Source organism: Phalacrocorax aristotelis, chromosome 4 (genome assembly GCF_949628215.1).
Source record: "Phalacrocorax aristotelis chromosome 4, bGulAri2.1, whole genome shotgun sequence".
In the NCBI taxonomy this organism is placed as follows: domain Eukaryota; kingdom Metazoa; phylum Chordata; class Aves; order Suliformes; family Phalacrocoracidae; genus Phalacrocorax; species Phalacrocorax aristotelis.
The window spans coordinates 4102931-4115222 of NC_134279.1; the positions used below are offsets into that span (position 1 = coordinate 4102931).

General features: G+C 47.0%; 1 protein-coding gene and 1 long non-coding RNA gene across 2 annotated transcripts in view; one reads left to right on the forward strand and one right to left on the reverse strand.

Annotated features, from left to right (window-relative positions):
- ARSJ (arylsulfatase family member J) overlaps positions 1-4332 on the reverse strand; it is a 46650-nt gene extending 42318 nt beyond the window's left edge. Inside the window, exons 1-2 of the mRNA XM_075090118.1 lie at positions 4115-4332; positions 2810-3195 (exon numbers count right to left, since the gene is read on the reverse strand). Coding sequence (XP_074946219.1) covers positions 2810-3186 — 377 coding nt within the window. The 5' untranslated portion in view covers positions 3187-3195; positions 4115-4332. The remainder of the gene's footprint in view (positions 1-2809; positions 3196-4114) is intronic.
- Positions 1041-11763, forward strand: LOC142055998 (uncharacterized). The gene is made up of 3 exons (XR_012660159.1): positions 1041-2784; positions 4895-4986; positions 10789-11763. It is a non-coding gene; the product is annotated as an uncharacterized LOC142055998 (long non-coding RNA).
- Positions 11764-12292: the final 529 nt, after the last annotated feature.

Here is a 12292-nt window from a genome sequence, read left to right on the forward strand (position 1 = left end):
CCTTGGCCCCAGCCCGGCTGGCCAGGAGAGCACATCACATGTGGCACTCAGCCCACTGGCTCACGCTTTTCTCCTCTGTTCCCGAGATTCAGCTCAGCTGCAACCCCCTCCCCACACCCATAAATAAAGCCCAAAATAAAAAAAGCTGTGGAAGCCAGCCTTACTATGTGCCTAAAAGCAATTGTTTTCAATGGAGTGAATGGGGAAAGAGGTAATACTGGCGGAAAGCGAGAAATCAAAGCAGGCCAAAGCCTCAAGCACAGGACATGAGAAAGCAAACAGAGGGAAGCAGAAGCGGTCAGGAAGACAGGCTCACCAGCTGTTATGCTGTGGTATGGCACAAAGAGGAAAAACAAGTTACTTCTACCTCTTCCTTTTGACGTGCCACCTCCAACCTCCTTCCCTGTGCTCGTTCACCAGCACAGGACAGCTACCAAAAGAAGGGTCTCTTTGCTAAGACAAGCCTTAGAGGCCTGGAGACCTAGGAATAATTTGGAGCATTTGAAGTCTCTTTGCCTGAAGTCTAACTTCCACTTGGCAACCTGAGTGCTCCCTAATGAGGCCGGTTTACACAAATCCCTCTGTTTTTCATAGATCAGTCAGGTAACGTCTGGAACACGTTAAGCGTGGTACGTGTGTTGGGAGGCACGGAGCATCCAGGCGATCCTTCAGTGGACGAGCAGGCTTTTCGCCTTGAACTAACACATTTTGGAGTTCAAGAAAGAATAGCACTTCTCGTGGATTAGAGGTTTCTCAGTCCTGGCATTTTAATTAAAAGTAGTTATCACTAGCATTTCTCTTCAGCCAGCAGGGATAATAGTATCCTCTGAATCCGCCTTGTTAATGCTCTACCCAAACCTATTAACCCCTCACCATTACCTCGCTTATTTCTCAGTCACGCAAGGCAGTGCTTTCTCTCTGCTACTCCTTTTTCCCAAAGCAGAACAACATGAAAAAAAATATTCTAAGGGTTTTAGACCAGCAGACTAAGAAAATAAAAACGACGTATAAGCAAATTTCCCTTTTTTTTTTTTCCTATAAAAGGTTCCAAAACCAAAGTAGGCAGATTTGTAGAGCCATTTCCGCCTGACGAGCTGATGAAAAGAGCATGGTTCCTCGGGACATGCCTACCTTTTCCTACCAGTATATATTTACACACAAACTGCTTCCTTTGTTAAAAAGGATTAAAACAGTTAAACCGAGTTACTGTTATTCCTCCTATTCTTTTTCGCATTTAGACAACTTCTGCGGTCTCCATGAGCCAACGCAGCACCCTGGTTCCCCTGGAACCCAGCCGCCCCGTCCCTCCAGCCGCCGTGTGAGTCATTGTTGTGCAGCACGGCATTCCCTTTGTAAAGCACTGCTTCCCAAACCACCGTCCTCAGAAAGCTGGCTGGCTGCGCGCTGCTGGCGCAGGTCCTTGCTTCCAACTGCGGCACGGCTTTAAAGACAACCAAGAGGCTTTAAACACTATCCTGACACACGTTTCCCTGGTAAGCTGTGGCTTTAGTTGCCGCAGGGTGACTATGTTCTTGTGAATGAGTTAGTACGTGTCTCAGAATAACTTCTCTTCTAAGACTCTGTCCACGTAAAGAAAAAGGAAAAAACCCAAACAAACAAACAAAAAACCGTGTGGGGAAGTCTTGCTCTAGATAATATCAGCTCTCCGTGCAAATCTCCCTGGTGCAGCAAGTCTGGGAGCTAGACCGAGACCAGGAATTGTCTCCAGCTCTACCATACGGAGATGCAAGACACCAGGCCTGTCGCTTGTTTGATTTAAACATGTGTTTCTTTTACCAGCAATATTAACATTGCCTTGTTCCTGTTTATACTTAAGGAAAGGAGAAAATAAACTATGTAATTTTTTTCCTCTCATTTTGTTTTGCTCTTTTAAGAGTTCCCTGTTCCTGTCAAAGTGAGTTAAGCTAAACAGAAACAAGGCGGTTTTGTTCCAGAGTAAATGTGTCCACACTTGAGTTATTTGGGAACTGTTCAAATGCACACACGCACATTCACAGACCCCCACCCCCCGGATCCTTATTAACCTTCCCATGTAAGAAGAGCCTTAGGCTGGGTAATTGGTTATTTACTTAATAAACCCCAGTAAAACACAATTTCCCAGAGATGGCAAACCACAACACCAACTCACCGCTTTTACCGCTTCGGTGAGGCACCTATTTTAGCAGCTAAAGAGAAAACTTTCTAATCGTTTGCAAAGCAGCAATCGCATTGTGACAAGAGCGATACCGTGGCTCACAGGATCCTGAAAGAGACTCTGGGTTCCCTGCGCTCACCCACATGTGACACGCTGGGAAGTCATCTCATAAATTCAATATAATTGAGAGAACTCGCATTAAGTCACGGCTCAGCCAGACCCATGATCCAACGTGCCGGTTGAAATGAATGTACCGGGGAAAAAGTAATGCTTTCAGCTCCCTAACGCGGACTCCTCCCGTAAGTCGCTTGGAAATGGCACGGGAAACCTAAGCCGATCGCTTCCCGGGAATAGCGCCGTTACTTGACAACTAGCACGTATGTTTGTAAGGCAGTAAATGTAAGCGTGCTGTAGCACTCTGCAGGGGTAGCTCGCAGTGCTGAACCCTTATTGGCTCACAGAGCGTGAGTTTTTATATCGCTATTTCAAACGCATTAAAAAGTCTGTTTTGTTCAGGGTTTTTAAGTGAATCAGAAAGGCACCCCTCTGCCAGCGGGGTAAGACGAGGGTGTACCGAGCCAGCTTCGACCCCTGCTCTTTTCAACCGGGACAGCGTTTAAGCCAGCGAGGTGAGTGCCGAAGTAGTAAACTTACTTTCCAGTGATAAATTGGCTTCTGGATGGCGTGCACATAGGCTGAACGTAATAGTTCTCCAGTTTAACCCCTTCGGCAGCTAGCTTGTCCAGAGTGGGCGTCCTGATCTCCGATCCGTGGTACCCTACGTCTCTGAATCCCTGATCGTCGGCCAGGATGAAGATGATGTGAGGCTGCGAGCTCGGGGCACCGGCCCCCAGCTCCTCTCCCAGCTCGGTCCTCGTCACCTCCGTCTCTCCGGGGCCGAGTCCGAGGCTGTCCCAGGACAGGTAGCCGTAAGCGAGGAGGCTGAGCACCGAGAGGCCGGCCAGCACCCCTACTGCCAGCATTTTCCCCTTGCAGAGGCGGTGAGGCCAGTTGCACCCACCGCGGGCCATTCACCTTGGCTGGAGCAAGGGTGAGACGGGGAAAAAAAATAATAAAAAGAAACAAAAAAAAAAACCCAAAACCCAACAAACCAACAAACCCCAAACCCAACAGACCGAAGGAGCCTCCGGGGCGGGGGCAGGGACCGTCAGAGGTCCCGGCGGGCGGGGGGCCGGAGGGGAGCCCCCCTCATCGCAGCCACCACCGACTTCAGCAAGTCGAGCCGGCGCGGAGGCCGCCCTGCCCGGGGCCGGGGCCGGTGCCGCAGCCGGAGCCGGGGCCGGTGCCGGGCGGGTGGGCAGGGCCCCGCCGGGGGTCACAGCATCCTCGGCCCGCCTCCGGCCCGGCACCGGGGCGCCTCTGCCCGCCCGGCCCGGGGCCGGTGCCCATGGCGGGGGGAGTCGGGGCGCCGCGGCCGGCGGGACGGGACGGAGGGGAGGGGAGGGCCGGGCCGCCTCCCCCGCGCCCCTCCGCGCACACCGGCCCCTCCGCCCGCCCCCTCCGGCGCTGCCGGGCCGGGCCGCTCCCTCCCCCCCCCCCTCCCGTCCCGTCCCGCCTCTCCGCTCCCCTCCCCGCCGCCCGGGCAGGGGGACCCCGGCCCCGGGGGGCAGCCGCAACCCTGCTCCCCCCTCCCCTGCAAACCCACCTCCTTCCCCTCGGCAACTTCTTTCGCGCTTTCTTCCCTCCCGGCCTCTCCTCCTCTTCCTCGCCTTCCCCCCCCACCGGGCAGCGCCCCCCTCTTGGATGCTGCTCCCCCCGTTTCGGAGGCGAAGCCCCCCCCCCCCCCAAAAGGCAGCTCTTTCCACCAGTGAGTCCCGATTCTCCTTCCCAAAGCGAGCTTTGCCCTCCTGCCCCCCCCCCCCCCCCCCCCCCCCAAAAAAAAAATATTGATTAAGTGTTTCTGAAATGGCCACAAACATCTGGAAGGTATGAACGTACCGGATTTGTTTTCAGCCACAAAACAGTCCCAAATCCCAACCCCTCCAATTCTGGTAAGGCTGTGGCAAATGGGAGGAATGTGCCTTTTCGAAGTGCTATCATTTTTTAAAAAAAAAAATTCGGATTAAAGTATGAATGTGCTGTAGTTGCAAAATACAACTTCACCCCAGTCCTGAAAGACACCGAAGCAAGCAGAAACTTCAGTTCATGCACGACTAGGCTAAAGGGAAGTAAATGTGCAGGTTTGACCTGTCTAACGTGAGTCATCACGACAGGAACAACTTTTACTCAAACTAGATTTCATAAAGCGTTAACTCTTAAACAGCCGCTCGGATGAAATCCTGCAGCTCCGGCACCCCTGCGCCGGCAGCCCTCAGCAGCTCCGGCTGGTCCCCGCTAGCAGACGGGCTGGCTGGTGTCCCTCCCGCAGGAACGCTTCTGCCTCTCGTTTCTTAAGAGCTGATGGATTCTAGTTCTGAAAGTTCAGATTACCCTTAAAAGTTTGCCCTGCTCCCCGCGGCTCTGAGTAATCCCACCTCCAAGAGCCTCCTGTACGACACAGGAGTATTTTTGGATGGGGAGGGAGCAAGGGGCCCTCTTTTCTCACGGAGCACAACTTCCCTCTTGCACGGCGGGGTGTTCACTTGCGCACCGCATGAAAAATCAAATCAGCTGGAGCAGCCTCTCTCATGAAAAGTTCCCAACGTCAGCATTATCGTGTCGGAACAGAAGGGGCGGTGTGACAGTCAAGGGTTCCCAGAGTTAATATTTTTCTCCCAGGTACACCTTCCGACGGACGCTTCGGAGAAGTTTCTGTGCACTAAATGGATAGAGCAGACACAAGAAGCGGCTTCTTCACTGATATCCATAGAGTGTGTATAAGGTTTTTGTTTACACGCCTTGATTACCTTCAATAACACTGTCTAATGCAAGTGGCTGGATTTTGCCCGCCTAGATGCCTGCACAAATGTCATTCAGTTCACAACAGCACTTGCTGTCCTTGCTCTGGAGAGGAAAAAAAAATAACGCTGTCTTGGGGGAACTTTAATTTGGGTCGAATGTAACTGATTCTGTACAACCTGATATGAACAGAAATGCCCCCACTCTAAAATTTCCACTAAAAAAAAAAAAGCTATTCAGAAATAACTAAGGGTTGTGCTGCAGTTTGCAATGCCGCAGCTGGGCGAACGTGGAAGTAAAAGTGGATTTAGTGATTTTAACGAGCTACCACCGAAAGGCTTGTCCACACTGGAAAGGGATATTGATAAAATTACATCTGCATTGTAAAACCTATAAAGTTTAACTCCTGAGGTAGAACGCCTTTTTCTGAAATCAAAGGAACTTTACAGCACGTTAAATCAAGTTCTTTAAAGAAAAAAACAACTCCAAACCCTCCCAAACCTTAGAAGAAACCCTTAAATTTTCATATACTGAAACGACATTCCCTTTAAGAGAGTTCTCTATTCAAATATTTTGTACTCCTGCTTTCCCCCCATGTTTACGAGACCAAAAGAATGTGTCTAGAAACCTAAGACTATAAACGGTAAAACGCAAAATGGGCTAGTAACGCTAGTTTGCCTTTAACCCATCCACAGCAAAATGGCAAACAGAATATGATGTCCTTTTAATGTAAGCTGTAACAGCACCACGGACCCAGACAAACATTAGAAGCATCACACTAAATATCTGTTCAAATGTATGCATATTTTCTAGCAGTTACATGTTTTTTCATTAATTCTTTCTTTTTTAAAAATACCAAACGCCAGCTTATTATATCATCCACGCATTACGATATCCACGTACATTTATCTGTAGCCATAATATGATTTTTGCTTATCTAATCAAAATATTTCCAACACACCCAAAATATTCAGAGTGGCAGGAGGGTGGCTAAAGGGGACCATTCCCGAGCAGGTGACCAACGTCAGAACTACAGAATCATCTAAAAGAAGGTTTGGAATTAAGATTGTTTGAATAGTAGAAAAAAAAATATATAATTATCATTAGGCAGATGCAACAGAGTGTGCCTCCCTGAAGAGCACAGCTATTAGCAGGCAGCGGGACAACACAGCCTTGGATTTTCCAGTGCTGCCTTCCGGCAGTGCCCCGTTAGCCACACCAAACGCGGTTAGTCACCACCCAACTGCAAATGGAAACACTCGAGGGCAATCTTCGTCAGACATCTGTAGACTCGGCCTTCTTTCCTTATGGGCCTGACAAAACTTCCCTTTTTCTTTTGTTGTTTTTTTCCCCTCCGCTTTTTGTAAAGACACAAGTAGGCTTATGTCAGCAAAATACTCTGCTGACCTTCGAGTGAAGAGGCCTTGGAAGATAACGTGCTATTAATATTCCACTTAAGAAAATATTTGTAGGCATTCAGGCGTTGCCAGCATGGTTTACGCAGCCCATGCGGGATGCTCAGTGAAAGGAGCAGAAGGGTTGTGAGAGCCGGAGGAAGTGTTTTTCCCTTAGGGGGAAAAAAAAAAGAACCTTCATAGGTATTTAAGCTTGAGTGCAGTGAATACATTAATTCAAATATACAGCAGTTAAAATTGAATTTATTATACCATTAGGAAATGCTATATTTTTAGTACTTGTTATGCGGTCTTTGTGTGTGTCGAGACCATAAAATTAACCCGGTTAAGCGTGTTGAGAGAGGATGACTTCAGTTGAAGGCTCACCTGCAGTTATCTTCAGTCAAGGTAGGGGCTGTTGAACACGCCCTTTTCTAGTTGTTTCAGAGCAGGCCGGCATCTAACCTTTCTGTTTCCGAGACATACCTATCTGACACACAAACCTAAGCCCAGGAAGATAGCAGCTCTCTAAAGTTAAGCGCAGCTGAAAAATTAAAGGAGACCGTTCCTTCAAAGCCAATCACGGCAGCGAGCAGAGTCGGTACTAGCACGGACAGCAAAGAATTAGGCTGGCTGCGGGAGTTTCTGTCCGAAGCCTGGCTTCTGAGGAATGGCCCCGGGAGGTGCGACTCAGAGGGATGTCTCCGAGTCGCAGCTCCGCTCCTATTCCCTCCACGCCACCGAGCTGCTTGCTGCTGGGCTGGGACGGCTTCAGGGAGCAGGGAATCTCAACTGGTCTTTCTTGGGGAAGGAAAAGCTGTTTTAAGACGAGACACACCTTGGAGGATGCAGATAAAACTGTTTTCCAAAAAGGAAAATAAGACATGTTATATTTTCCTTCTCTGCCCTCCCTAGCCCTGCCTGCCAGCTGCTGCAGAAACGAGACACTCCTGTGGTGCAGGAGACTGGCACACGGCTCTGAGCTCAAGAGAAGCAGGAATAATAACAGTAAACGAGGTCTTGGGAAGACAGTTTGTCAGAGAAAATCGATTTAAGTGCTAACGCTCCTACGATAACATTATAACTGTTCTTCTAACACTTGGTACAATCTCAGAAGGGTAATTCTTACTAGTTGGAGACTACGCGTTTCTCCTTAGCTAGCAGGCAAAGCTGTCAGTAACAAGAAAGGTTGCAATTCAGGATGTGCATTCCAGGGCTCTTCCTGGTTATGCCTGAGGCCAGAGAGCCTCGTCTGCCTAAAGAACAGCTTTTTGAACTGTTATTTTTAGCTTAATAGCTACAACTACAGTAAGAGCAGAGCAGGCTTTGGCCTATGCACACAGCCAATGTTCTTCATATTTCCAAGAGCAGGAAATGTAACTAGGCATTTCCTTTCATCCCGGTTAATTTTTGCCCGCCCCTGTCCTTAGCGTACCTTCCTAGCGGGGAAGGGAAAAAAGCAGGACTTCGCTGCATTCTGCTTCCCAGGTGCATGCTGTGCTTTTGCCAGGCACTCATCGCTGGAAACAGCGCATTAGAAACATGAGTTTCTAAACCTGGTGAGTCACAGGACTTACATCATTCCCTTCACCTTCACTGGTGGACCCTGGTAATTAACTCACAGATGTGCTACTTGTGAATTATCAGATTCCACCCGTGGCTTACTCCCTGGTTTATGACGGCATAACCAGAACTGTTAACTTACTCTATATTTAATGCAGATTTTCCTCAATTTCCTGCCGTATTTCATAGGCAAAGGCCCAGATTCTGATCTCAGCTTCCTGCAGCGATGTAAATGTGCAGTCGCTCAACTGACGCTGATAAAGTCACTCTGGAAATTTAGGACTTGACCTTAGATATACCTCTTGTGTCAGTCCCTGTAACGACTGAAACACCACCACTGCAGAGCGGGCGGTTGCCTTCCTGGAGGACCCTCCCATTTCCCAGTTACGCAAGGTTCATGATCCCAAATGAAACGGAACCAAGTCTTTAAATCTGTATAGTCCTACTGAAACAACTGCTTCTGGAAAGAACAGCTGGGTAATTTGCTGCCCAGTGTGCTTCCTGACGAAAAGGGGACATTTTTATAGCAGAGGCCAGGGAAAGTCCTTACTGAAAATAGGGTCACGCAGTGCTCAGTGGCATTAGAGGTGATATAACCCCTCTCGACACGACGTGGCTCTGACACTACATGGTAGATTTATTTAAGAATAATGAAGCAAAGGAGCTGCATTTAGGCATTTACACCACCTGTTTGCAGCTAGGGCTTCTCAGTCATAATGGCAAAATAGAATTTTGCTGCCCCAAGGATGAGGACAAAATCATTTATTTCTCACGGGCAATGGAGCAGCTCCCTTACGCGTGTTTCTGGAGACCATCACAGGCACCTCTCAGGACTGAGAAGTGAGCGAGCTTTGCAGACCCCATTCAGTGGTCTGTCACGGCCGTGCCTATGCTTGGCCACGGACCCACATCTCTGACACTTTCATCAACACTCGTAAGTCCTCAGGAAGTGTCCTTGGACAGAGCGCCTCTCCGGCTTACCGCTAACACAAGCACCGTGGGCGGGTTTCTGCTGCAACAACGCCAGTTCTCAGTTAAGGTCACCCTTAACCTCAGACAGAATCACAGAATCATTAGGGTTGGAAAAGACCTCTAGGATCATCAGGTCCAACCATCAACCCAACACTACCATGTCTCCTACACCATGCCCTGAAGTGCCACGTCTACACGTCTTTTAAAATGTAGACACAGAATCTCCTTTGAATTCTACAGTCTGGATGTCAGCGAGTACGGGGTGTGGACGTTTTTACTGAGTTTCTGAAGAGCCAAATAATCTGAGTAGGCTACAGTGCACATTTCGAGGCTGCCATAGCCACCAGCATATTACTGCTTTGAAGCTTTGGCACGCTATTGTTAAAATCTCTTTCTCAGAGAGCCGCTGTAATCTCCAGCATGGTTTCCTCGCAACAAAAACTACAGAAGGAACAGTGTCATTTGTTCCTAGATCACGGGTTTTTACATACAAGGTCACCTGTCTCGTTTAAAACTTGTCTCAATATTACTGCAGTTAAAAAGGCCGGAGCAAGAGAACCGGGGCAAGGCATGACCTTATAATGCAACATAAATCTAGAAAATTTAAACTGGATGGATCTTTTCAGAATAACTTAAGTTTAACGGTGGAGGAGAAATCTCTCTCTTTGTAAAGAAAAAAACTTCTCTAGTTTATGAGGGATAATACCACAGCCTGCTGCAAGTGTTTTACCAGCTGCCTGTCATTCACAAAACAGTACATTTTTTTCCCACACAACAGCAAAGCTGAAAATACAGATTGGTCAAAAGGGTACAACTGTAGCAAAATATAATTCTAAGTATTGCTCTTGGCCTCGTGAAGTATTTGATTTCAAGGTTACGGCTGCACAGCTGCAGCAAAGGTCTCCCTTTCTAATGCGAGCTTTAAGGGGGAGGGATGATTTTAACTTGGAATGGTGCATGATCTTCAGAGGGAAGAATGCTAACGAAGTGCTTGTAAGGGTCAGGATGTTTTAAATAGTTGTTAAATACTACAAATGGAATTTGGATGACTCACTGCTATACCAAATACAAGCTTCAGGTCACGGATATAGAACTTTACACATTGTGATGTCCGAGATTACTTTGGTAATAGGTTTTAATTATACCTTATCAAGGCTGGCAATTAAAACAAATCTAAATACATTTTCAGACGGTCCCATAGTTCAACCAGCTGTGCCCGACCAAAAGGGAGGTTACGACATAGTTATAACAAGCATGTAGAAATATGTTCACGTACGCTTATAAGTGCTTCCTATAGTTACTGTCCTGCGCTCACCTGGAGTGCATTTTTCACAGATATGTCCATCACAGTCTTCATTCTTCATTTCCATAGCCTAACGTTACACTCCTGTCAGCCATCCTCCTTGGTTTTTTTGGAAATATAGCCAATCATGCTTTCATCCTTTCAGATATATTTAAAAATGGTGACAAATATTCTGGCACAACTCACATCTACTTCGATATTTATAGTTTGGTCCTGCCCCAAAATTACGTTACTGGCCTCTTAGGAATCTACAAAATTTTCAGGCTATGCAACTGCTGGAACTCCTGTTAAAGAAGATCCTGGCTGCAGAGCCTCTGGGAAATTTCCCTTTTCTGTGAGGAGCGGCCATGAACTGTGATGAGCTTATATTCGCTGCAATTTCTGACATTCTAAGTGCACGCTAGTGCAACGTGTCTTCTTCTGATGATGTTTTATACTAGGTAGGCTGTTGCATGTTGAACTAACTGAATGATTTTATTTGCACAGTGCTAGCATAACCTTGTGTCATTTGTGCCTTAGAGGGCTCTTCTTTCCTTCTCCAGCTTCATCTCAAAGGTCTTTCATAGAATCATAATGAATCATATGAACTATGAGAATCATAGAATCATGGAATTATTAACGTTGGAAAAGACCTCTGGGATGATCAAGTCCAACTGTCAGCCCAACACTACCATGTCTCCTAAACCATGTCCCCAAGTGCCACGTCTACATCTTCAAAGTACCCACTGAGCAGTGGATAGCATTTATGGTGGTGAGCCTGGATCACGTGCATGCTGACCGACACCCCGGCGTGCGAGTATTGCTTGTGCCACCCGCTGCTGCCGTGCGAACTGCTCTACCCACTTTCCTTCCTTCCTCTACCTGGCTGCCAATATTAATCGACAGAACTGACAACATTCCTTCCCTCTTTCACATTTAATTCAAAATAAACGACCAGTCAAAAAGGTTCCAGGAGAGCCATGCACAAACGGAATGATACCAGTTCCCGGTACGCTTGTAAAGAGGAGGAACGTAACTTGGTTTGTGTTGCTGCTGCCTGGGAGGGAGAACCATGCCCAGAATGTGAGAAATCAGCGGCTGCGATGTTTTAGCACAACTAGAGCCGCGCAATGGCAGTGGAAACGATGTTTCACAGACGTAGCTTTTCGAGTTCCATACACGATGCAGTGTGACATGATTGCTCAGCTGAATCCTGATATTCAAGTAAAGCTTTAGAACAAGTTTATAAATAGAAAACTCTTGGACATCTGTTACAGATTGCCTATGGGACAAGTAGACTTAGAGCTAAAGATGAACATGTTTAAGTTTTATTTTCCTTTTACCTTTACCACTACCACCACCCATAAATTATTATCCTTCTTATGCCCTACTGCCCCCCAAAGAGCATTTCTAATAAAGATTTGATTGAATATAATAGTGCTGTATCACACAAAAGCCCCGGTGCCAGTGTTGATATTCTCTTTGGTGAAAAATTAAAAATAAATTGTGGCCAGACTGAAATATATGCTGCCAGAAAATTATTTCACTGTCATGGATGCTTAAAAACTAGTCATACAGTAAACAAAAAAACTATGCATGATTGGGGAGATTCAAGATTCGCAAATAAATATTTCATTAAATATTCGCTGCTTATGTGACAGTGGTTGGAGAATACAGATTTATACGAAGAAAAATGCCATAAGAAAGGTAACATGCACTAAGTGGTCACAGGTATGTAAAAAGACAGCGGTCATTGACAGAGACGGCTGAGCTCTAGTACACGGCAAATCCATATCTAGTGGCCTGACAAGGTCTGACAGCAGGTATGCAGACGTCTTAGGAGACCCTGAAGGTCTGTATAACAGCACAAGGAACTCAAAAGATGGTTATTAAATATAGATCTACTTGAAAGTCCTTACTTCATCAGTTTCAGGGGTGATGGTGGTGTTTTGTGTGTTTTTGTTTGTTTGTTTGGTGTTTTTTTGCTATTGGTTTCTCTGGCTGCGAAAAAAACAATGTGGAAAATGACATTTTAAAGATCCAGTTGGAACTATCAGAGCTGCGCTG